The following is a 27366-nucleotide window of genomic DNA, read 5'->3' as shown; positions in this document are numbered from 1 at the left end:
AGCGCGGCAATGAATGAATCATGGCTGCTGCCAAGAAACCAGGCAAAGACCTGCATTATGCACTGTCTGTGGTTGCAAGCAAGCTGGATGTTGAGGGAGTGGTATCCCTTTCTGTCGAGGAAGATGCCAGGCGCTGATGGGGTGCAGTTTGAGTGCAGCCTATGACACCTTGCACTCTGGGGAAGCTTGCAATGCACGCAAAGCCTACTGCACTTCTATCCTGCTTCACTTAGAATCATAGAATCATAGAAATTTACAGCACTAAAGGAGGCAATTCAGCTCATCGTGTCTGTGCCTGCTGAAAAAGAGCTATTCAGCCTAATCCCACTTTCCAGCTCTTGGTCCGTAGCCTTGCAGGTTTTGGCACTTCAAGTGCATATCCAAGTATTTTTTAAATACGATGAGGGTTTCTGCCTCTACCACCCTTTGAGGCAGTGAGTTCCACCCTCAAGTAGAGAGTGTCGGTCACCTTCCTGATGCTGCAGTGAACAGATGTCATTGGTGTCACCTGCTGCAGCCTGGAACGACTCTGTGGCATTAAAAATAAGGGTACGATGAGCTTGACAGCTGATGATGTCCATGCCCTGGTTTGAGGCTCCAGTTGTGGCTGCAGTAGGAATCAGAGCTCAGTTACAGCCTCCCTGGTGAAGTGCAGGCATCTCTCACATTGCTCCTGAGTCAGGTTAAGGTATGAAAAGTGTCCCCTGAAGACTCGCTCTGGGTAGGGCATCCTACGCAGTGCCCTCCTTTTCCCCCTTTCCAGCTGCTGGCTTCTTTGCTGCTCCCCCTCCTCCACCAGTCCCAAAGGCAGAACTAACAGACCATCCAAGAGTGAAATAAAGTATTCGCATGGCAGAGAATCAGTTCAGCACCGGCCCAAAGTTGTTCCCGTAACACTCAAAGTCTAGCGGAATTGGAGAAAATAACCAAAAAAGGCCCAGAAGTTGATCTGCAGCCTAATCGAACAAACCAGCAACTAACCTTCATGGAGGAGATGAGCCCTTTAAATAGCTCTCCTGCAGGGTCCTTCTTGACTATTCGAGCCATGAGGTGAGGCAGGTGCTGGGGCAGACCAATTTCACAAAAGTGTCTTGCAACAAGCATAGGACCTTTCTTTTAATATTAGAATGAGCTGCCTGACTGGTTCTGGCACGTGCTCTGCATGCCTATGGAGGAGTCCGATCCAATATGCTGGCCACAATATTGGATTCTTAGGCACTCGTTTCATGCCTGTAAAACTGGCGTGACACGATTGCATTTCTGGGCTATCAAGTCCAAGACTTGGGGGGGAGGGGGGGAATTTTAACCTAACAAAACGGGTGGGTTAGGAGCGTGGGGGTTGTTGAATTGTTAAAACTGAGATTCCCGACCTGACCTCGCCTCCAACCCGCCCACTTCTGGTTTTAACAGAGGCGAGACGGGGGCGGGTGACCAATTCGCTCCCAGGGGACGGAACGTCAATTGAAATATTATAATGAAGCTGGAAGCCCCTATTTTAAACTACATTTTGAATTTAACTGCATGCGGATGGACTTCACACAATTCGTGAAACCTGGCAAATAAAGCAAGGCGGGGATGGCTGGATCCAGGAGGTAAGTGGCTTTATACCTACCTCCTGGATCCAGGGTGCCTGCCCAACCCACCCTCCCTGGATCAGAGACCCCCTCATGAGGCCTACGATGACCCTCCAGGCCTGCCCCCCACCAGGCCTCCCCCTGCCGAACGATGATGCTGAGGCCGGTCAAGATCCTCCGGTGACCAGCCCTGATCTTCTCTTAACCCACCCCTATCATCCAGCCCCGATCTCTGCCCGACCCCACAACCATCCATTTAACGGCATGGCTCGACCCCCAATCACTGGCTGACCCCCCCACCCCCGATCCTTTCCCTGGCCCGATCCCCGATCCTCTCTTCTGCCCCCCTACCCCGATCGTCTGCCTGGACCGATCCTCTCATCCTCTCTCCCCCTTGCCCCCATCTTCTCCCTGGCCCCCGATCCCCAGTTGTCTACCCCCCTGAGTGTCTGCCTGGCCCCTGATCGTCTGCCCAGTCCCCGATCCTCAGTCGTCTACCAACACCGCCCCCCCCCCACCACCGCGATCATCTGCCTGGCCCCCGATCCCTGGTCATCTGCCCACCACCACACCCCCCCCGATCGTCCACCCAGTCCCCGAACCCCAGTCGTCTACCAACCCTCCACCCCCCTATTCTGCCTGGCCCCCGATCCCAATTCATCTTCCCTCACCCCCCCCCAGATTGTCTGCCTGGCGCCTGATCCCTGGTCGTCGACCAGCCGTCCCCGCCCCCAATTGTCTGCCCAGCCCAGATACCCAGTTGTCTACTTGCCCCCCACTCTGATCATCTGCCTGGCTCCCGATCCTCTGCCCGACCCTGTATCCTCTCAACACCCCCCCTACCCCGATCCATTTAATAGCCCAGCCCTCATGTGAACCCTCCCTCCCTCCTCTGTTTAGTCGAAAGCCTACCCGCCCGCAGCCAGCCAGCCTCTCAATCTGGCTGGCTGTGGGTGGGAAACTGAGGCCTCACAAGCAAATCAGGCCCTCGGAGCCCCCCCTGCCCCCAACCCGCCTTCCTCCACAAAATTCCGACCTAGGCTTTTGGGAGAGGATGAAAGCTTCATGTAAAAACTTTAATGGAGAAACTAAAATTAACAGTTCATCAGATAAATTTAAACTTATTATTGTGAGATATGCAATTTTAAAAATATTTTACTTTATTAAAAACATTATTTTGGATATTGGAAATTTCAGTTACTGAAAAAAAGTGACAAAAATTTCTCATAAAGTGATCTGATGGTTCAACAACAAACTTGGAAGACAACTGTTTACAATGCAAAATATTTACATAAGCAGTTTCAATGTTAAAAGTATTACCAAAATGTAATATCTACGGTCAGGAAATGTATGCATATACCAGATTTTTAATAATATATTGATAAGTTGAGTGATAGGAGGTGCACCGAATGTAATAGGAGAAAACTCAAGTTAATTAATTAGTTGCTTTCTCTTTCTTATTTTAGATACAAAAGTTTGGGGTTTTTTGCTTTTAGTTGTCTGCATGGTACTGAAAATGATGCTTTGTTTAAAATTAATTTCATTCATGTTTGTACTATGTAACTGTGAGCTAGGAGTCTCTCTGTATGGACAGGAGCTCACTGAAAGTGAGGAATTGAACAGCACCATTTTAAAAATGAAAAGAGAGAAGTCAAATAATCATAGCGGATTGCTTTCTCTGATTGGAGGTCATAGCAGCCAACATAGAAATTTTAGTTAAACTACCAACTTAAACATCAATGTTCATTCAAACTACAGTACTAGGATTAATGAAACAATTGAAGTACAAGAATCCAACATTGCATCCGTTTTCATATTATTGTGCACATGTCTGTCTATACATTGGAGAAAATACCCTTTTCATCACCTTGTAAATCACCTTAGATTACTCTTGTAAACATTGTTTTTTGAATTGATACCGTTTAATTTTCCACTATCTATTGTGGATACTTGTCTCACAGATTTAGCATGAAACAGAGTTTTGTCTGAAGTTCACGTGTTTTTCTAACTTTTGTGTTTCCCGATAGACTTCCGTAAATGCAATACAAACTTTCTGTCATATGTTGGAAGTGAGTCCTCGCATCATTAGTGAAATGCAGGAGGCACTGTCAAGGTACTGAGATCATTATGAAAAATGTAATTATTATTATTACAGAATTTTCTCTGTGTGCTGCATCTGTGTTTATTGAAAATACATAAACCAATTTTTAAGGTAATTATTTGGAAGCTTGCAATATTAAGATTGCAGGTGTTTTGATAATGTAAGCTTCATAAGTCTATCCATAGACACTGCAAGACTTTGCCATTATTTTCTGCCCTCTGTCACCTGTCTGCCCATTATTACTCTTTAACTCGGATCTTCCCAAACACAGTCTCCCAATTTCAGTTTTGGCCATCTATGTGATCTTTTTTCAACTAAGAATCATTTTTAAAAATTCATTCATGGGATGTTGACATCGCTGGCAATGCCAGCATTTATTGCCCATCACTAATTGCCCTTGAGAAGGTGCTGGAGAGCCACCTTCTTGAACCACTGCAGTCCGTGTGGTGAAGGTAATCTCACAGTGCTGTTAAGTAGGGAGCTCCAGGATTTTGACCCAGCGATGATGGATGGTGATATATTTTGAAGTCAGGTTGGTGTGTGACTTGAAGGGGAACTTGGAGGTGGTGGTGTTCCCATGCACCTGCTGCCCTTGTCCTTCTAGGAAGTAGAGGTCACAGGTTAGGGAGGTGCAGTCGAAGAAGCCTTGGCGAGTTTCTGCAATGCATCTTGTGGATGATGCACACTGCAGCCATGATGCGCCGGTGGTGGAAGGAGTGAATGTTTAAGGTGGTGGATGGGGTGCCAATCAAGCGGGCTGCTTTGTTCTGGATGGTGTCGAGATCGTTGAGTATTGTTGGAGCTGCACTCATCCAAGCAAGTTGACAGTATTCTATCACACTCCTGATTTGTGCCTTGTAGATGTTGGAAAGGCTTTGTGGAGTCAGAAGGTGAGTAACTCGCCGCAGAATAATGAGCCGCTGACCTGTTCTTGTAGCCAAAGTATTTATGTGGCTGGTCCAGTTAAGTTTCTGGTCAATGGTGACCCCCCAGGATGTTGATGTTGGGGGATTCAACGATGGTAATGATGGTTTTAGCCAGATATTTAGCTTTAACACAGTTCTGTTATATTTACCCCAGCTCCTAATGGATATTTCCTTGATGCATCACACCAGAAAGCTTTCCTCCAGCTCTGGAAAAGCTGACGATAGCCATTTCTTCACAAAATGCCCTCCAATTATTTTGGAACCTTGCCAAAGACATGTTAGCTTCATTTGCTTTGTTTCAATTGCTTTGCTTCATGCCAGTTCAAGCCCCAGTCTAGGACTTGAGTACATAATCCAGGTTAACACTTCAGTGCAGTAATGTGGTGATGCTGCATTGTTGGTGTTTCTGTCTTTTAGCTAAGACATTAAATCATGGGACCTTTTATATCTGCCTTCTCAGGAGCAAAGATGGACCGGAAATAAAGGTTCTAAATTGGGGGAAGGCCGATTTTAATATGATAAGGCAGGATCTGGCCAAAGTGGATTGGGATAAGTTACTTGCAGGAAAATCCACATCAGAGCAGTAGGAGTCTTTCAGAAAGGAAATAGAGAAAGTACGACGCCAACATGTTCCTGTAAAGGTCAAGGGTGGGACCAACAAGCCCAGGGAACCCTGGATGTCAAGAGATATACAAGAATGGATTAGGAAAAAAAGGGAGGCTTTTGGCAGATACAAAGGACTAAAAACAGTGGAAGCCCTAGAGGAGTATAGAAAGTGCAGGGGGGTACTTAAAAAAGAAATTAGGAGAGTGAAGAGGGGGCATGAAAAAACACTGGCGGGCAAAATAAAGGAAAATCCCAAGGTGTTTTATAAGTATATTAAGGGCAAGAGGATAACCAGGAAAAGAGTAGGGCTCATTAGGGACCAAAGTGGCAATCTATGTGTAGAGCCGGAAGATGTGGGTGAGGTTTTAAAAGAATGTTTTGCATCTGTGTGCACTATGGAGAAGGATGATGTAGGCATAGAAATCAGGCAGGGGGATTGTGATATACTTGAACAAATTAGAGGGAGGAGGTACTAGCAATTTTAGCGGGCTTAAAAGTGGATAAATCTCCAGGCCTTGACGAGATGTAACACAGGCTGCTGTGTGAGGCAAGGGAGGGGATTGCAGGGGCTCTGACACAAATTTTCAGAACCTCTCTGGCCACAGGGGAGGTGCCAGAGGACTGGAGGGCAGCTAACGTAGTACCATTATTCAAGAAGGGTACTGGGGATAAACCAGCGAATTACAGGCCAGTGAGCCTAACATCAGTGGTAGGGAAATTATTGGAAAAAGTTCTGAGGGACAGAATTAGGCTCCACTTGGAGAGGCAAGGATTAATCAAGGATAGTCAGCATGGCTTTGTCAGGGGGAGATCATGTCTAACCAATTTGATTGAATTTTTCGAGGGGGTGACTAGGTGTGTGGATGAGGGTAGTGTAGTTGATGTGGTCTACATGGACTTCAGTAAGGCTTTTGGCAAAATCCCGCATGGGAGACTGGTCAAGAAGGTAAGAGCCGATGGGAACCAGGGCAATTTGGCACATTGGATCCAAAATTGGCTTAGTGGCAGGAGGCAGAGGGTAATGGTCGAAGGTTGTTTTTGTGACTGGAAGCCTGTGTCCAGTGGTGTACCGCAGGGATCGGTGCTGGGTCCTTTGCTGTTTGTAGTGTACATAATTGATTTAGATATGAATGTAGGAGGTATGATCAGTAAGTTCACAGATGACACGAAAATTGGTGGAGTGGTAAATAGCGAGGAGGGAAGCCTCAGGCTACAGGACAATATAGACGGATTGGTCAGATGGGCAGAACAGTGGCAAATGGAATTTAACACTGAAAAATTTGTGGTGATGCATTTTGGGAGGACTAGCAAGGCAAGGGAATACACAATGAATGGTAGGACCCTAGGAAGGACAGAGGATCAGAGGGACCTTGGTGTGCATGTACATAGATCCCTGAAGGCAGCAGGACAGTTAGTTAAGGTGGTTAAAAAGACATATGGGATACTTGCCGTCATTAGCCGAGGCATAGAATATAAGAGCAGGGAGGTTATGACGGAGCTGTATAAAACGCTAGTTAGGCCACAGCTGGAATACTGTGTGTAGTTCTGGTCGCCACACTATAGGAAGGATGTGATTGCATTGGAGAGGGTGCAGAGGAGATTCATCAGGATGTTACCTGGGCTGGAGCGCTTCAGCTATGAAGAGAGACTGGACAGGCTGGGGTTGTTTTCCTTAGAGCAGGGAAAGCTGTAGGGTGGACCTGATTGAGGTGTACAAAATTATGAGGGGCATTGATAGGGTAGATAGAAAGGAACTTTACCCCTTAGTAGAGGGGTCAATAACCAGGGGGCATAGTTTCAAGGTAAGGGGCAGGAGGTTTAGAGTGGATCTGAGGAAAAACTTTTTCACCCAGAGGGTGGTTGGAATCTGGAACTCACTGCCTGGAAGGGTGGTAGAGGCAGGAACCCTCACAACATTCAAGAAGCATTTAGATGAGCACTTGAAACGCCATAGCATACAAGGCTACGGACCAAGTGCTGGAAAATGGGATTAGAATAGATAGAGCTTGATGGCCAGTGTGGACATGATGGGCCGAAGGAAGAGTCCCTCTTCTCACCGGCACAGAAAGCAGAATGGCCGCGAGATGTCAAAAGTTCCAGCATTCAGCTTTCTGTTCCGGGGAGATCTCTAAATCATACTGAGAAGAAGGAATTAACCTGGAGTACAGATTGTCAGTGTTTGACAGCTTCAAACAGCTGTCAAACGCTGATATTTCATCTGTCAAAAGGTCTTGACAGATGAAATATCAATCTGTGATGTCACCTGTTGCCGGGTGGCCCTTAATTGGTCTGCTGAACCCGCTGGGTGGGCTCAACAAGGTCAATCAAGTCAAAATCGCATGGGTTGACTAGAACTCGATGGAGGCGGGACTACCACCCCAAAATTTGTAGTCCCGCCTCCTACCCGCCTCCTCAATGAAAATCCAGCCCTATGCCTCTATGATATTCCACATTTTGCTGATATCATTACAATGTCAAACCTGCTGTACTCTTCAACAAATCATTAATATCAGACTCCATTGTGTTGGGAAGCCAATTGTTAAGGAAACTTACATTGTTGCATGCATTATTTAGTTAGATTCCACTGAATTGTGAGCAGCCACACAAACTCAAGGTTCCAAGTAACATATATCAAAACTTCACCTTTTGTAAGCTTTCAGATATTTCTTGTTGCAAACCATCTTGGACATGATCAGTCCAAAGATCACCATATTCAGAAGCAGCATCAAAGAGACTGGCAGCAAGAATGCCCAAAATAGTACATTTTTCCCACTAAAAAAATTAGTAGTTGTCTGATGTAGGGGGGCATCCTTTACCTGGTTTACTGTAATTTACCTTCCTTTACCTGGTTTACGGTAATTCACCTGGTCAGGCAGCCTTTTTCCACTGCACGGTGACCAATCCCAATCAGCGGTTTCGAATCGCTAAACCACCCCTTCCAGTTCTGACTGGAGGAACTTATAATTAATGATATATTAAAACGGACAAATGGTCTGGATGGAAGAAAGTCAAATTTTATTAAACTAAAGAAACTACACCACACGATTAAAGTAATCACGGTAAAATGGCTTAAATAGGGGAGGGAAAAACGGACACAACGAGGGAAAAATGACTAAAATAACAATTCTTAACGAAATTCCCACTTTACCCCCACCCCTAAGCCTATCCTAAGTTGCCTTGTGGAAGGCCAGAAAAATATATGCTCACCACTGCAATGCCAGCTCCGTGCCCTGCGATCTTAGATCCTCACTGCCCAGAAGTGAAAAACACCCCAGTGTTTTAAAGTAAACTGCTGGTGTTTTTCTCCTTCAGACAGACTCCACGCTGTAGAAGGCACACAGAGGCAAGCCAGAGAGAGAGAGATGCCTCTCAGAAGCTATCTTTTATACCCCAGTTTTGGGGCCGAAATGTTCCCGCCCAAATCCAGAGTTTTTCTGGGCTAAAACAAAAGGGATCCAAACTGTCCACTTGTCTGGGATGGGTTTGAATAAAGTTGCAGTTTAAATGTGTCCATTGTCTGTGATGGCTGTCAATAAAACTGCAGCGGTTTGAATGCGTCTTCATTCATCCTGATGGGTTTGAATGGAGTTGTATTACTATGTCCTGGGAGGAGTGTAAACAGAAACCCATTGTCTGTGGTCATTGAAACCGCAGCCTAAGTGGTTTAATCCTTTGTGTCAACAAGGTAGCAGTTTCTGTAAACAAATTGATCATCTGCTGCAGGGCGGGGGAACTCCCTGAATTGCATTTGATTGGCAGATTCAAATGGGCTACTCCCCAGTGTAAACAAACAGCTTGTAGGTTACCTGACCCACCCAATACCACAGGGTGATTGACAGCTCGGGCTCCATTCAAATGCTAATGACCTGTCTGTCCTTTTTCCTGCTGAAAATTCTGTTTCCATGAGGTTCAAAACTCAAGAGTACATCTTTTTTTTAATAAAATGTACTATCTTAAAGTGTGCGATTTTCACAAAGTCCTTTGATTCCAGTGTCCAAGTGCTGCTTAGCTCACGAGCTCCTTAACGCAGCCTTTTGCGGTTCTGGGCATGTTTTAAAACATTGTCCAACCCAGAGACAATTTAAATCACACAAAGTCTTCGTCCATGATGTGGATTAATATTTCCCGATCTTCGGGGCTGAGGGGATTTTGTGAACCCCTATATTCCCCACTTGGATACTCCCAACTTGCTTGTAGTATCCTCTTGAAGAAGTGAGCAAAGTTTTCTGACCCCCGACAAACAACCATCCCCTGTATTTACCTATAGCTACCTATCACTGATCCCCCGGCCCGTCTATTCCACTTAAATCTGAGAAAAACCGTGGTACGGTAGGCATCTACAGATACATCAACTATAAAATGTTACAATAGGGGGTCGCATACCCCTGCACCACTTGTTACATTATAACATATGACAAAATGTTGCAATCTTGGTTATACAATGTAATCAAAATGATCCCAAGCACGGAGAGGATCCTACGCCTCTGCACAGCTTGGAACTGTAAAACAAAATATAAAAAATCTTCATTAAACATATGAAACAAAATGGTGAAATAAACCCCGACCTTCACGTGCAAATAATGGCTCGCAAAATTCGAGTGGGTATTGCTCCTCCCACCCGGGCAGTAAATGTACCTTCCACCCCCCTTTAATGGTCTTAAACTTTTAAAACATACAGAATTGATTTTACTGAACAGTCTGATCCGCCAGCCCCGAGCCGTTCCCTTGTCCCTTTGTGGAGGCGGGGTACCCCTCATGTTTCACAGACCGAGACCGGGGAGTATGGGATCGCGACTCCCAGTCCCTCCCCCTCCCGTCTTCCCTCGACTGGCTGGAGAAAATGATGGGTGCCTGTGTGACGGCTCTCACTGGCCCCACACTCAAACTTGGATCCCAGATCCGGCCACCCACTCATCCTTCCCAGCCACACTTACACTCTAACTTTGCCCGTGGGCCCCGGGTGAGTTCCTCCCTTCCCCGAATGCACCCACGCAACTCTTGGGTCTCCCCCTCCCCTTTACAATCTTTCCTGGGCCATCACCACCCACTCCCGGGAAACGCGTCCCTATCTGACAAGGCGCTCGCGCTTCCCCACCATGACTCCTCAATAGCGCGGTCTCCCGCAAGGGAAATTCGGTCAGGATAGTGCTGGGTTGGGGCCGTGTCCCACCCAGCTGGGGCCATCTCTTCTGCGTAGGATGAGTAGGCAGGTTCCTCCGGATCCTGTCCGGTTTCTCCCGAAGGTTGCTGCGGGGTCACCTCCTGGATTTGTCCAGTGGCGAGGTGATCCCCAACATTCTGTATAACCATATTTTCATTCGATGCCCAACTCGGGCTGGGTGAACAGGGCTGCTCCTTTGTCCACTCTCCTGCAAAAGAACTTAAAAGGACATGCAGCCAGGTCTCTCACTGACCTGCTGCCTTAGGTGGAGACATGGTCGGATCCCTCGACCTCGGACCAAAATACAAGCATTTGGCACACTCATAAACTTAAACTTTAACCAAACCCAAAACTACTAGTAAATTCTAAACTTACAATTTAAACACCTTAAAAGGAAGCTATAAACATTGGTTACTTAACACAAAGCTATAATACAAATGCCGCCCGCCTCCGGACGGCCAGGCTAATCTCTGGTGTCACTGTCGCAGATTACTGCTGCCTGCAGCGAAGCTGGACTGATTCCAGCTTCTGGTCCCTCGCAGCTTATGGCTGCTGATTGGGGACCTCTGCCCTTTGGCTTCTCCCTGGTTCGGGAGACTGCCCTACTCCACTGTAAAGTGGGTGTCCATGCTTTCTTGGGTTGGGGCACCCGAAGGGACCTTCTGAGGGGCGTCTCTGTGGGGGAAACTTTGGCTGACGGACCCTGAGCCTGGGTCACATCCCTAGCTGGCTGGGAACCTTCTCCCCCTGATGCAAACAGCCCGCACTGTTTAATATACCTGGCAGCCTGCCAGTAATCTGGGTTTGTCTCCTTTTCCCTACCCACTCCTGTACTGGGGGCAGGTATTCCCTCACCACCCACTGCTGATGGCTGAAAATCTTCCTCTCCAGGTCCAAAACCTGGTACCAGCTCCTTCCCTATGTCCCCTGCAAGAGGAATTGCTATCCCTTCCTCCCCAGAGTCCCACACCATAGGGGAAACCACTCTAGAAGCGGGCTGGGAAGCTTGTCCCTTTAAACAGGCGACTGCGCCTGCGCGAACCTCCTCCCCGGAGTCCCATGGCAGAGGCTGTGAAACCTCTGCATTCAAACAGGCGACTGCGCCTGCACGGGAAAACTGAAGAGGAGCCGCTGGGGCCACAGGCTGGGGAACTGCGCCTGCGCGAACCCAGTGTTGGGAAACCTCTCCCCTTAGGCGCGCGACTGCGCCTGCACAGGGAAACTGAAGAGGTTCTGTGAATGAACTTGCAGCAGCCTGCAGATTTCTACTCTCAGGCTGCTGTTTCTCTGTTTCTGAACTAGATAACTGGTTCAAATTTAAACTTTGGCCAAAACTTAGGTCCCACTGGGGCGGGAAGTGTCCCAATTGGTGGGCTGGACAACTTTTCCCTTGGAACAAGCCACAGTGCCTGTCTTTACAGCCTGTGAACTTGAACTTGTATGGTCAGATTTATACAATTTACATTGGTTGGTGTGGAACCACTTTGTGCACCGGGGTAGTTTTACTGCATAGACCATGGGGCTGGCCCTATCAACTATACTATAGGGTCCCATGTAGAGTGGCTCTAAACTTCCCACCCGGGCATAGTTTCTTACCATCACTAGGTCTCCTATCTCCCACTGGTGGCTCTTGCTAGGCTCGAGCAGCAACCGGTTATTCCGATGCTGCTTCCCCATGCTGTCTGCTGCCTGCTTGGGGTTGACTTTAAACCCCTTTCTCTCCAGTCAACTCCAGCAGCTCAGCCAGGAGTGGGCCATGCTCCCCGACCGAGTCGGTAAATAAGAGCAGGTCATCCACATACTGCAGTAACTGAGTGGGCTGACTGAACTCTTTTAAACTATCCTTCATGCATTGGTGGAAGATGCTGGGGCTGTTGTGGAAACCCTGTGGCAGACAGGTCCAGGTATACTGCTGTCCCTTAAAGGTGAAGGCAAACTTATATTGGTCCTCCCGTTTTAAAGGTGTGGACCAGAACCCATTCGAAATGTCCAGCACCGTGAATGTGTTCGTGGATGCTGGAATACTGCTAATAAGATTAGCCACTGCTTCTACTGTGGGGGCACACGCAGGGATATTGCTGTTAAGCACCCGATAGTCCACCGTGGCTCTCCATGAATTGTTTGGTTTCCTAACCGGCCAAAGTGGAGAATTAACATGAGTGGCTATGGGCCTCAACACTCCCTGTTTAACTAAGGAGGTGATGGCTGCCTCCATGTCGGGTTCTGCCTCCTTGGGGAAATTGTACTGCTTCTGTGGTCGGGCCATGGGGTCCCCGTCTATTTTAACCTCAAACCCTGTGATCCTCCTGCAGTCGTGTCTATGGGTGGCAAACACTGTGAGGTTTGCCTGCACGACTGCCTGCAGTGCCTCCGGGACACCATTTACCATGAGCCCGAGGTCGTAACCTTCTTTGGGCTTCACAGTACACAAGGTCCCCTTACCCCCCTTGGCCGGGATGACCACTACACCTTCTTCCCTATCTGTGCTAGCCCCCCAAAGGCAATGGTTGCGGAGATCCACGAGGATCCCATGGCTCACCATGAAGTCGGCCCCTAGGATCCCCTTTCCTTCCTCCTTAAAACACTTTGCCAGGATGCACGTCCACTTAGTTTGGAGCGTGCCCAGACGGACTGAGAGGGGTCTGGAGTATACCCCCGCCTGCTCCTGACCGGTGAATCCCGATAGTATGTATGGAGCCCCGTCAGACAGAGGTGAGGTGGTGGGATTATCAGTATGGATCACGGTGCATGATGCCCCCGTATCCAATAGATAAGTCCCTGTTACCTTCTCTACCTCCATCTGTACGAGCGGTCTCTTCCATTCATCGTACTGGAGATTACACAGACGGACAGGCTGCTCGGGCTCCAGTCATTGTGGGGAGGCAGAGGTGGGCGAGGGGGCTGCAGCACCACTGATGGCTGCTACCTTTCCCTGATTGGCCCTGAGGAACAATTTTATCAACTCCATGACGGACTCGACTGTATCGGGAGGAGTTTCTGTCTCTGCCTTCTGAGTTGGGGCTGCGGGGGTCCTGGCTTTATCGTCTCTCCCAGGCTTTTCACAATCCCTGCGCCAGTGGCCCTCCTCCCCGCACCTGTAACAAGTGACCTTGTTCTGGGAGGGACAGCTCCCCTCCTGGTGCCACTCTTTCTTATATTGAGCCCCAGGTTTAACCTCGTGGACCTTATCCTTTTGCTGGGGGGCCCCACTATTCCTACCGTTCCTATATGCTACCGTGAGCTGCTGGATTACAGTCTCTTCGGTTGCTAGGGGGGTCTCAGTGGTCAAACCAAGTATCAGCATTTGCTTTTATCTAGGGCAGGCAATTGGACACCAGGCAACGAAGCCATTGGGTCCACTGCTGCTGGTTCAGGTGTGTCCTATCTTGTCCCCCTGTACATGCGCTGTTGTAGACTGGCCACAGCCTGTCTGCAAATGCCTGTGGGGTCTCCCCTTCCTTCTGCAGTGTTTTCCCTATGCGATCGAACGGACTGCCGTCGTTCGCACCCATGGCTGCCAGTATTTCCTCCTTTAGGTCCTCAAAACCCTTCTGCCCTCTCTTAGCCTCATCTGAAACGGTCTGATAGAGCTTACTATCTACAGAGAAAAGCAACATTTTGGCTTTCTCTTCGTCATCACAGCCATTAACACAGGCTGCCTGTTCTATCCCTTGGAAGTGCACTGAGGGGTCTCCCTTTTTGGAGAGCAGGGGAATATGTTTCACCAGGCCTCTGAGCTGGTGGGTATCATAAGGTACCAGATAGGTATGCTGACCACCCCCTGGGTCATTATCATTCACGGGTGGACCGTACCTCCGTTGTCGGAGGGGGTACACTGGTCCTGGTCCCCGCCTGCCTAGCGGGACCTGCTGGTGTTCTCCTACCACCCCATTGTCCACCCCTTCTTGCTGCCAGAGCTCCTCAAAACTCAGAGCTGTGGGCTGCTGTCTTGGGATCTCTAATTCCCTAGCCAGCTCTGTTCTGGATGCTGCCTGTGGGGCAGTTTGATTTGGGCTGCTGGTACTGTCCGACGGTCTTTCCTTCGGACTTATGAGACATACCATCCTTTTAGTCCTTCTTAACTCCATACCCAAACTCTCTATCTTTCTGTTACATGGGGTATGATCTGCTCCACTAAACCTTTGGTCGCAGGCCAGCTTATAAGCTGCCTTTACCTCCCTAACCTTTTCCTCCTGCTCTGTTACTTCTGAGGTGAGGCGGGCATTCTCTTCCCGCAGTCTCATCTCGTTCCTCCTTGCTTCTGTAATTTGGCACTTTAGGAACTCTATCTTGTGCCTCACGTGGCTTTTGCCCTCGCTAGCTTCTTGGGTGAGGCGTGCATTTTCTTTTCGCACACTCATCCCACTATCTCTGGCCTTATTCACCTCTCTTATGAGGCGTTCTACCTCCACCTGGCATTTTTCAAACTCTGACTCCCGATTCCTGGCCTCTGTAACCTCCTCCCGCACCCTCATCTCACCCTTCTTAACCCAGCCACCTATACCATAATAGGTCAGCTTACACGCTGCCGCTAACTTCTGCAGGGCTACCCACAGACTGAAAGCAAGAAAAGCAAGAGCTGATGCATTCTCCAGATCCAGACCACCTATCATATCAAAAACTGCCTCCAGTCCTGCCGCGGTCACCAATTTGTAGGGGGGCATCCTTTACCTGGTTTACGATAAGTTACCTTCCTTTACCTGGTTTACGGTAATTCACCTGGTCAGGCAGCCTTTTTCCACTGCACGGTGACCAATCCCAATCAGCAGTTTCGAATTGCTAAACCACCCCTTCCAGTTCTGACTGTAGGAACTTATAATTAATGATATATTAATATGGACAAATGGTCTGGATGTGAGAAAGTCAAATTTTATTAAACTAAAGAAACTACACCACACGATTAAAGTAATCACGGTAAAATGGCTTAAATAGGGGAGGGAAAAATGGACATAATGAGGGAAAAACGACTAAAATAACAATTCTTAACGAAATTCCCACTTTACCCCCACCCCTAAGCCTACCTTAAGTTGCCTTGTGGAAGGCCAGAAAAATATATGCTCACCACTGCAATGCCAGCTCCGTGCCCTGCGATCTTAGATCTTCACTGCCCAGAAGTGAAAAACACCCCAGTGTTTTAAAGTAAACTGCTGGTGTTTTTCTCCTTCAGACAGACTCCACGCTGTAGAAGGCACACGGAGGCAAGCCAGAGAGTGAGAGATGCCTCTCGGAAGCTATCTTTTATACCCCAGTTTTGGGGCCGAAATGTTCCCGCCCAAATCCGGAGTTTTTCTGGGCTAAAACAAAAGGGATCCAAACCGTCCACTTGTCTGGGATGGGTTTGAATAAAGTTGCAGTTTAAATGTGTCCATTGTCTGTGATGGCTGTCAATAAAACTGCAGCAGTTTGAATGTGTCTTCATTCATCCTGCTGGGTTTGAATGGAGTTGTATTACTATGCCCTGGGAGGAGTGTAAGCAGAAACCCATTGTCTGTGGTCACTGAAACTGCAGCCTAAGTGGTTTAATCCTTTGTGTCAACATGGTAGCAGTTTCTGTAAACAAATTGATCATCTGCTGCAGGGCGGGGGAACTCCCTGAATTGCCTTTGATTGGCAGATTCAAAAGGGCTACTCCCCAGTGTAAACAAACAGCTTGTAGGTTACCTGACCGCCCAATACCACAGGGTGATTGACAGCTCAGGATCCATTCAAATGCTAATGGCCTGTCTGTCCTTTTTCCTGCTGAAAATTCTGTTTCCATGAGGTTCAAAACTCAAGAGTACATCTTTTAAAAAAAATAAAATGTACTATCTTAAAGTGTGCGATTTTCACAAAGTCCTTTGATTCCAGTGCCCAAGTGCTGCTTAGCCCACGGGCTCCTTAACGCAGCCTTTTGCGGTTCTGGGCACGTTTTAAAACATTGTCCAACCTAGAGACAATTTAAATCACACAAAGTCTTCGTCCACGATGTGGATTAATATTTCCCGATCTTCGGGACTGAGGGGATTTTGCGAACCCCTACACTGTTCGACTACAGCAAGCCAGCAGCTGACAGTAAAACATTCACACATTACAGTAAACAATATTGTAATCATTATGTATAAAATATTAATTTATGATAACATTCAGTGCAATAAACCATTAAAGAAGCTTAAGAAAGGGTTTGGATTGATTCACCCATTGATTTTGCCTCTCTTCCATGCAGAAGCATCCAGCCTTCCCTCAATCTCATCGAGATTTTCTCAAAACAGGTTTATTTTTGAAGAGAGAAACCAGGAAATTATAAACCTGTTAGCCTAACATGTATTGTGGGGAAGTTATTGGAATCTATAATTAAGGACAGAGTGGCTCAGCGCTTAGAGAAATTTGAGCTGATTAGAGAGAGCCAACATGGATTCTGATGAAGGGTCCCAGACCTGAAACGTTAACTCTGTTTCTCTCTCCGCGGATGCTGCCTGGCCTGCTGAGTATTTCCAGCATTTTCTGTTGTTATTTCAGATTTCCAGCATCCGCAGTATTTTGCTATTATATGGATTTGCTTTGGGTAGATCATGTAAAATGAACCTAGTTGAATTTTTTGAGGAAGTAACTAAAGTAGTGGACAGGGGAATGTCTATGGATGTAGTTTATATGGACTTCCAGAAGGCATTCAACAAGGTTCCACATATGAGCCGGTTAGTTTAAATTAAAGCTCATGGAATTGAAGGTAAATTATTGACAAGGTTACGAGATTGGTTAGACGGAGAAGACAGAGAGTAGGGAATGGGTATGTATTCGAATTGGAAGGACGTGACTCGTGGTGTCCCACAAGGATTTGTGCTGAGGCCTCAACTATTCACTATATTTATTAATGACTTTGATAACACAATAGAGGGCCATATATCCAAGTTTGCTGATGATGCAAAGATTGGTGGCATAGTAAGTAGTGTAGACAGGGGTATAAAATTACAGAGACATTGTTAGACTAAGTGAGTGGGCAAAACTGTGGCAGATCGATTTCAACACAGCTAAGTGTGAAGTCATCCATTTTGGACCAAAAAAGGATAGATCCAAGTATTTTTTAAATGGTGAAAAACTAGGAACTACGGACGTCCACGATGGGCCGAAGGGCCTCTATCTGTGCTGATGACTCTATGACACAGAATTGCCAGGCAATGACTATCTCCAACAGGCGAGAGTCTAACCACCTCCCCATGACATTCAATGGTATTACCATCGCCGAATCCCCCACCATCAACATCCTGGGGGTCACGATTGAGCAGAATCTTAACTGGACCAGCCACATAAATACAATAGCAACAAGAGCAGGTCAGAGGCTAGGTATTCTGCGGCGAGTGTCTCACCTCCTGACTCCCCAAAGCCTTTCCAACATCTACAAGGCACAAATCAGGAGTGTGATGGAATACGCTCTACTTGCCTGGATGAGTGCAGCTCCAACAACACTCAACAAGCTCGACACCATCCAGGACAAAGCAGCCCGCTTGATTGGCACCCCATCCACCACCTTAAATATTCACTCCCTCCACCACTGGCGTACCATGGCTGCAGTGTGTATCATCTACAAGATGCACTGCAGCAACTCGCCAAGGCTTCTTCGACAGCACTTCCCAAACCCGCGACCTCTTCCACCTAGAAGGACAAGGGCAGCAGGCGCATGGGAACACCACCACCTCCAAGTTCCCCTCCAAGTCACACACCATCCTGACATAGAAGTATATCGCCGATCCATCATTGTCGCTGGGTCAAAATCCTGGATCTCCTCCCTAACAGCACTGTGTGAGTACCTTCACCATACGGACTGCAGCGGTTCAAGAAGGCGGCTCACCACCACCTTCTGAAGGGCAATTAGGGATTTGCAATAAATGCTGGCCTTGCCAGCAATGCCCACATCCCATTATTGAATAAAAAATAAAAGAAATAAAAAATCAACATCACCAAAACAGATTAACTGGTCATTTATATCATTGCTGTTTGTGGGACCTTGTTGTATGCACATTGGCTACAACATTTGCCTACAAACTAACAGTGATTACAATTTGAAAGCAATTCATTGGTTGTCAAGTGCTTTGGAACATCCTGTGGATATGAAAGGTGGCATATAAATGCAAGCTTTTATTTATTTTTATATTGGCATACACCTCAGCATACTCAACTATCGTAAGCTTCTGTTCTGAACAGTAGCTCTTGCAAGGGCACATGCCTAAATAATGTATGCTAACAGTTTCAAAGCCAAAAGTGTGTATGTATGTTTGTGTATGTAAGGGGGGGCTGTGGGGGTGGCCGGGCGGGGTTGGTGGTGCATTATATACAAATACGTTGACCCTGAAAATCCATGAGTCTTTGATCTCGGCGTAAGTGCCTTCAGCTGCACTGCTGCCTGACTTACAGTGAGAAGGTACATGGATTTTCAGGGCCATGTTTCCTAAAATTCATAGTCCAAAATGAGGCGAACTATAATCAAAGGTTTACAGTCTTTGCACTTAAAGTGAATGGGGCTTTTATTTAATATATTGCTTTATCGTTTTAGCTTGACTAGAAGCCTTGACAACATGACAATTACTCAAGACCTGGATCAAGTGTGTCCACAAGTGGCAGTGAAATCAAATCAAATCAATTCTAATGTCAATGCTACTGGCTTGGGACTGGTTTCATATCAAAGTAAGACCTTAAATGAATAAATCACACAACAATAAAATGTGCAAAATCATATAAAATTTGCACATTTGAAATCGGAGAGAATATTTTTGATGTTTCTTGAAACAAACTTTTGAAATTGTTTATTTCTTGTTAAATATATGAATTGCATATGATTTAATAATAAATTGTTGTATTTTGTGAGTTTTAGCCTCCGAATCACTGTGAATAATGCCACTGGAGACTTGCTTGTGCTATATAAATCACCCGAGTTTTCTTCCTGTTGTTGCATTTAACAAATCCAATAAGCAACAATCACAATAGAAGCATCAACTTGTTTGAAACTCTCTTGCAAATCCTCCAGTAAAACAATACCCCCAATCCTAACTCTACATTTGGCAGAAAAATTCTTATTTGAATACATTTAGAATGCAAACAGCCTTATTTCCCTCTTTCCTTGCACTAACCCCCTTCTGTAAAGCTTTCAGTTGGGTGCTGGTTTCCCCATCTGGATTAATGCCGAGGCTGATTTAGATTTTCAGAGTTTCTCCTGTGACATCCTCTTGAAAGGGGAAGATGCAAGAAGGGTGTACCATGTAGGGGAAATATTTGCAGGGCTATGGGGAAAGGGCAAGGGAATGGGACTAATTATACAGCCCTTTCAAAGAGCCGAAACAGGCACGATGGGCCGAATGGCCTCCTTCTGTGCTGTATCCTTCTGCATGACCTTGAAAGACCAGGGGCCCACTCCACCAGTGCTAATGCAGCAGAACCGAACCCCTACTCAGTCTTGAAAATCCTATCCGAAATCCCAGGGAGGGTGTAATTTGCACCACTGGGAAAGTGTATTATGCTTGCGAGGGCATACCAACTGTGCCCACTCCAAACCACTGGACTGAATGCCGGAGCAGGGTCATGCTTCTCTGATTGTGGAGAGGTGGCCTTGAAGAAACATCTCCTCTTCTGTGCTTCTGCTCCCAATGTCACAAGTGGGCATCTTTAGGAAGCTCTTTGATCCTCTCTCCAATCAATTATCTTTCTCTCGTAAATGTTTGGAGCCTTTTAGCAGGCATCAGCGGGAGTCACGCTCAGCAGACATGAGTTTTGCTGAGACATGGAGGTCGTAAAAGGTGGAAATCCTGGAGCAGCTAGGGAAATTCTCCAGTCGTACCCTCTTGATGTAGGTGGCGTGGGTGGAAGATCCGTCCATGATCACCCTCTCAGGAAAATGGTGGAATGGAAAACACAGTGAATCCTGGTTCCACCCTATTTTCCATCGTTTGATCTGGAGATCTGTTGGATTTCCACCTTAGCCCCACTCAGAATTTCAAGGCCTATAATTCTATGCTCTTCCCCTATAGCTTCGAGATGGATGCTGAATTAGTTAGGAACAGTTGACTTACATGGGCTACCATGATTTCTTCTACAGTATAGTTATCAGAGAAGTACTGATCAATTAATTGTCATGTTTATACATTGCTTGTAGATATAACACCCAACATGCTTTCACTTTGAAAAATTACAGCATAATGATGGCTGTTTAAATTCATAATTATTTTTTCTCTGCATGTCTCTGTTCTTCATCATCCAATAAGGTAGATACAACCTAAAAAGTCAAGGCTCACCAACTGCTTTGTGCTTACCTACTTAATGCTTTCTGTTCAAGAGGTTGATATTTAAACACATGTACTGTTAACAACCTATTAACAGGATGCCTATGAATGTGTATGTATTGAGCATAAATTACTGGTCTGATTGATCAGGAAAAACTTGGTCCAGTTAGTGGATCCAGTATTTTCTTCAACAAGCAGCAAATCCCATTATCTGCATACATTCAGCTCAATAATAAAATAAATAAAATCCATAGAGACCCATGCACAGGCATATCCACACATATACTAGTTTATACATGCACGCACAGATGCTTTTGTGACTTGTGGAAACTAGGTAATGGCCCAGAACTTGGTGTCGGGGGCTTGCTGCGCGTGCAAGCCCCCGATGTGCACTTACCCGGCGCGCCGACATCTGAAACCTGGCCCGCAGTGGATTTCCTGTCAGTGGCCCGGTTCTGATGTCGGCGCGCTGTGCTAACCTGACCCAGCGGCGTAGTTAGTGCGATGTGCCAGCTGGGATCAGGTGAGCACTGTTCAGCCAATCAGGGGAGGGGAAACTTCATTCATAAGTTTGAGAGTAAGAACTGTCAAACTCATGAGAAGTACTGCACCCCAAAACACTACTTAAACTTTAAATAAAATTTAAAAAAACATCCCAATCATTAAATTAAGTATAAATAAGTTAAAAAAAATAATTTAAACAATAATTTTTTTTTTTGAAAAAAATAAATTTTTAATAAAAAGGGTCTAAAACTAAACTTACCTTTTAAATAATTCTTTAAACTTCTTTAAAATAATAAACTTTTGAAAAAAAAAATTCTAAATAGCACTAAAACACCACTTACCTGTAAAAATAAAAATAAATACTTACGTGTGCTTTTTACAAGCGGAGGCCTTTACACATGCGCAAATCCCCCAAAACAGAGGAAATCCAAGACGCACGTGCTGCCCCATACAGCGCACGCGCTAGCCTCTTCAACTCTTGGGTTAGAGGAGAGGAAATGCCGATTTTCAGCGCATGCACTGTGCATGCTGAAAATCGGCATTTCCTCCGGCCAGACGCGTGAGTACCCCTTCCGTACTCACGCGTTTGGGGAGGAATTACTGCCCCATTGTGTATTATGCAGCAGACTACAACATATTTATGTTAGTTTTGAAGAAATACAAACTCTGAAAATGACCTGCCACATTAACTTCAGCTGAAAGCCCGGGTCATTGGTCACAACCTGGATATAACAAGTCCCAAACTTTGCTGCAAGGGAAGCCTTGGCTCGGGTGGGACCTCTGTATACTACAAACAAGGTACCCACATCAGAGAGGATGAGGACTCTCTAAGCTGGGAGTTCCTTGTTCTCTGGTCTCAGTGGAACCTAAGTTTGCAGACCGCTACACCCAGAGAGATGAGTTGTACTAGCCTCCTGAAGGGTGTAAGTGAGTACCACCCTAGGGGTCCAAGGGAGGAAAGTGACTTTGACCCCCTAAGACGAGGTGATATTTATATTTTTACAAATGTTTTCATTGGCCCCCCTTACAAAGGGGCAGCAAATCATTTCTTGGAGAGGGGAAGCCACTGGGTATTCTCTTCCCCCAGACAGCAGCAGATATTTCAACTTCCAACCTGTATTGGCTGATGGATGCGCCCAGTGCCGTGCATGCCCATTGGCTCCATGCTAATTAGGTGGCCACCCACTGAGGCTGCATGTTTTGGTGGGGTCAGCACTGGAAGGCAACAGTGGCATGATCCTGGCATAACTGACACGATCATAACCCGTGCAAATTGGTGCCCACTTAATCCAGTTTACTGAATATTTGATCCTTTCAGCATTCATATTGTCGTTTATTTTTTTGTTTTAGACAGTGTGTTAGATTAATATTCCCTGGTGTTGAGTCACAGGGACTCAATTAGGCCATTCAGCTCCTAGAGCTTGTTCCACGGTTCAATTAGATCATGACTGATCTGTATCTTAACTCCATTTAGCTGTCTTAGTCCCATATCCCTTATTGCCCTTACTTAACAAAAATCTATCAATCTCAGTTTATAAATTTTCAATTGACCTAGCCTTAGTAGCTTTTTGGGGGAGAGAGTTCCGGATTTCCACTATCCTTTGTGTGAAGAAGTGCTTCCTGACATCACCCCTGAACGGCCTGGCTCTAATTTGAAGGTTACGCCCTCTTGTTCTGGACTCCCCACCTGAGGAAATAGTTTCTCTCTATCTATCCTATCAAATCTTTTAATCAACTTAACACCTCAATTAGATTCCCCTTTAATCTTCTATACTCAAGGGAAAAGAAGCCAAAAAGTCAAAACAAGATAGAGGACAAGTGCTTATTCCTGATGCTAATTTCTTTAAATGATTCTTTTTCTGTTGCATTTCTATAGATTCTGCCAACATCTTGGAGAAAAATGCAATTAAAATAGTAGACAAGCAAGATGACATCAACCATGCCGAGATGGAGGCATACATCTTCATACCTAACAATACTTTCAGTAAGGATATTTCTCTTTGATACTAAACAGTTTTACTTCATGTGTGTAAAATAAGTGAAAAAATAGGACTTGCAATCAGAACTTACTATAATAAGTGGAAGTGCATTAACTTGGTACTGCAAGCTGAGATATGGGCCAGAATTCTAACCTAAAAAAACAGGTGGGTTTGGAGCATGGGGGTAGTTAAATTGTTAAAAATGGGATTCCCAACCTGATCCCGCCTCCAACACTGCCCACTTCCGGTTTTAACGGAGGTGGGACGGGCTGGGACAGGGGCAGGGATGCTGGGGGGTGTGGACGGGGGTGGGGGTGGAGGAGGGGTGCAGGCAGCCAAGCTGCTCCCAGGGGGCGGAACGTCAATTTAAATATTATAATGAGGCTGGAAGCCTCTTTTTTAATGTCCATTTTGTTTCTAACTGCATGTGGATGAATTTCACACAATTCGTGAAACATGGCAGTTAAAGCAAGATGGGGACTGCTGGATCTAGGAGGTAAGTGGCTTTATACCTACCTCCTGCATCCAGGGTCCCTAGCTAGCCCACCCCCCGATCGGAGATCCCCCCTCGGGGCCCCCGATCACCCCACCAAGCCTCCCCCACCTCCCAGGCCTCCCCCACCAAAGATGATGTCGAGGCTGGCCTGGATCCTCAGGTGGGCCCTACCTGTGCCGATGCTGTGCTGGATCCTAACTGAGAGCTGGGGTGCAGGAACTCCCCACTTGCCCTACCCCACCTCCCCGCCCCCTTATATCACTGGTCCTGTAGGAGAGGGTGGAGGCTCTGTCCCCACAAGGCCATCTTAGAAACTCTGGCTTTAGGTTGGGACCTGCCATATCTGGGTCCTGGCTGAATCTGCAAGTGTTCCAGCAGACTCCCATCAAACTTACAGTTTGACTTCAATGGAAATACAAACAGGGAGAGAAATCCAGGAAGTTCTTGAAAACTCAATAATGTATGTTACCCATAAAAGTCTGCAATGTGACATATTTTGGGTATAGAAACTGACATTTGAATTGCACACATTAGCAATTTAAAGTGTTGGATGGAGGACCAGAAATGGCTACATTCAGCCTTTCATGATTAATTTGAAAAATAGTCTGTTTAATCCTAATTGCTAATCATTATTTCTTGATTCGATTATAACTTTCAGTCTGTTTCTTATCCTTAATTTAGAGGCTGATGCTCTCATTGGATTCGTACTCTATAAGGATGCCTCATTCTTTCCAGCCCCTAAAAAGGAAGGCATTACTGTGCTGAAGACTCAAGTAATAGCTGGCACTGTCTCTGGACACACTGGTGCTCTTAACAACAATGTAACAATACAATTAAGAAAAAAGGTAAGATAATTATTAATTTTCATGTCAGGGAATGCAAAAAAAAGTAGTGGTATAAATAACAGTGCAAATTAGAGTGCTTTTCATCTGGCTTAGATGTGAACTTTTTGAACAGAAGTGGAGTAAACTAGTTGACTTTAAACAGATTTCTTCATTGGTTGGGTAAAGGTTATATTTTATACTAAGAAAAAAGAAGACTTGCATTTATATAGCGCCTTTCACGACCTCCGGATGTCCCAAAGCATTTTACAGTCAATGAATTACTTTTGAAGTGCAGACACTGTTGCAATGTAGGAAACGCAGCAGCCAATTTGTGCACAGTAAGCTCCCACAAACAGCAATGTGATATTGACCAGATAATCTGTTTTTGTGATGTTGTTTGAGGGATTAATATTGGCCAAGACACCGGGGATAACTCCCTTGCTCTTCTTCAAAATTGTGTCATGGGATCTTTTCCTTCCACCTGAGAGAGCAGACAGGGCCTCTGTTTAACTTCTCATCTGAAAGAGGGAACCTCCAACAGTGCAGCACTCCCTCGTTACTGCACTGGAGTGTCAGCCTAGATTTTTGTATTCAAGTCTCTGGAGTGGAACTTGAACCCACATCTTCTGACTCAGACAGTGATAGTGGAGTCTTCCCTTATTGTCACTGGTTGTTGAAAATTTGTATCTCCTTTTCTGTGTGTATGTATATCCACTGGATTTGCCACAGTGGTATGGCTTTCCCATTAATTTGGAACATTTATGATACTCATGTTTCTAACTGCGACTATTCACAAAATATATGACAATTGTGCTGTGAAACAACATTTTCACAGATATTCATCAGTGTTTTGCTGTTAGGGAATCATTCCAACGCTCTGTTTTGTCATAAGAATTGCCAAAATACTTTTGTTTCAAGTTTCAACTTAGGTCAGTGGTAGCACTCTCGCCTGAGTAAGGTTTTGAGTTCAAGTCCCACTCCAGGATTGGAGCACATAACCTAGGATTTCATCTCAGTGTAGTATTGAGGCTGTGCTGCAGTTCCAGGGCTGCCATCTTTCAGATGAGACTTTAAACTAAGGTCCCATCTACCTGTTCTGACCAATATTCATCCCACAACCATCAAAACAGGTTAAATGATCATTCATCTCATTGCTCGTTGTGTGATCTTAATGTGCTCAAATTGGCTGGTGTGTTTGTCTGAAAAATAACCGTGACTGCAGTTCAAAAGCAATTCATTGGTTGTGAATCACTTTGGGACAGACCGCGGGGGTGAAAGGAGCTAAAGAAATGCAAACTCTTTCTTATACTTTATCAAAAATAAGTTGATTAGAATTTTAATCAACTGCTTGGCCCTGGTAATACATGGCATTTATTTTCTAACATTACACCTACCCATCTGTGGGTGAATGAATGGTATTCCAGCCAGTTCTTCCTGCAGGGAATGAGAAGGACGTAAAGGTGGGTGGGGACTGTGGCAGAGTGTGCCCCTAACCCATTTCTTGCTGTCAGTCCCAGTTCTGCAGAAAGATCAGCAGGGAAGGTGGGAAATCCTGACTTTTGTATCCTTTTTTTAAATATAGGAACATAGGAACAGGAGTAGACCTTTAATGACACTAATAAATTGGCTAAAGTAAAGCAGTATTTTACAGTGTTATCTTAATGTATCTCCAGGGCGTCAGGTTGTTTAATTTATATACTGATACTTTGCATTACATTTCTTTTTCTTCTCAGTGACTATTAACTTTATATAGCCTTCATTTAAGACATCTTGGCTGTATTCTCTTGAGTAAGATGATTGAGGGGTGATCTGATCGAGGTGTTTGAAATGTTAAAAGGATTCGATAAGGTAGATACAGAGAAATGTATATCCCCTGGTGGTGGAATCAAGAATAAGAGGATATAATCTTACAATTAGAGCAAGGCCATTTAGGAGGGAAATCAGGAAGCACTCGGGTAGTATAAGTCTGGAATTCTTTCCCCCAAAAGACTGTGGATGCTGGGACATTTGGAGCTATCAGGGCTGAGATTGATAGATTTTTGTTAGGTAAATGTATGAAGGGATATGGAGCTAAGGTGTGTAAATGAAGTTGAGATACAGATCAGCCACAATCTCATGAAATGGCAGAGCAGGCATAAGGGGCTGAATGGCTTACTCCAGTTCCTATGAATTTACTTAGCACCTTATCATGTCTCTCAGGATAACACACTTCACATGCAACAAAGTACTTTGAAGTACAGTCACTAATGCTGTGTCGATAAACATGCATTATAGGGTTTCCTTTGAAAGGAGGCTTTTGATGCATAGTATACTTTTCCTTCAACTTGGGTTTATGAAAATGATGTACCAATTTTTCTCTTAAAATGTCTTTGTTTCTTTACTGTTCCTACTTGTACTAAGAGTATAAAAAGGAGATCAAAAGAAAGGTTGGTCTGGGAAGGTGAAAAATTCACAATGGCACCTTAGGTGGTGTCCTTGTAAGGTTGGGTTTCAGGTACAAAAGCAAAATACTGCAGATGCTGGAAAACTGAAATACAAACAGAAAATCTATGTTTCTATAAATATATTCAAGAAGGAGTTAGATATATTTCTTAAGGCTAAAGGGATCAAGGGATATAGGGAGAAGGCAGAGACAGGGTATTGAATTTGGATGATCAACCATGAGCTCATTGAATGGCGGAGCAGGCTTGAGGGGCTGAATGGCCTACTTCTGCTCCTATCTTCTATGCTTCTATGCTGGAAATACTCAGCAGGTCAGGCAGCATCTGTGGAGAGAGGAACAGAGTTAACATATCAGGTCAATGATCGTCATCGACCTGAAACGTTGGGGGAATTTTCCAGGGGGTCAGCGGGTGGGATCGGTGGTGGGTCGGGTGGGAAAGTGTTTTTTTTTTACCTGCCACCACGCACCTTTCCCAATGTTGGGTCTGTCAGCGCTGAGCAGACCCAAC

At 45.6% G+C, this 27366-nt stretch overlaps 1 protein-coding gene across 1 annotated transcript in view; it reads left to right on the top strand.

The window, feature by feature from the left end:
- The window catches only part of LOC147115647 (adhesion G protein-coupled receptor G7-like), a 125361-nt gene that overhangs the window by 49049 nt on the left and 48946 nt on the right, over window positions 1-27366 (top strand). Inside the window, exons 7-10 of the mRNA XM_085990079.1 lie at window positions 3602-3687; window positions 18893-19023; window positions 22993-23100; window positions 24273-24436. Of these exons, the coding sequence (XP_085846205.1) occupies window positions 3602-3687; window positions 18893-19023; window positions 22993-23100; window positions 24273-24436 (489 nt within the window). The remainder of the gene's footprint in view (window positions 1-3601; window positions 3688-18892; window positions 19024-22992; window positions 23101-24272; window positions 24437-27366) is intronic.

This window comes from Somniosus microcephalus, chromosome 6, assembly GCF_052327205.1.
Source record: "Somniosus microcephalus isolate GS21.2 chromosome 6, FLI_Smic_1.0, whole genome shotgun sequence".
NCBI classification, from domain to species: domain Eukaryota; kingdom Metazoa; phylum Chordata; class Chondrichthyes; order Squaliformes; family Somniosidae; genus Somniosus; species Somniosus microcephalus.
This window is presented reverse-complemented; position numbering and strand designations above follow the sequence as displayed.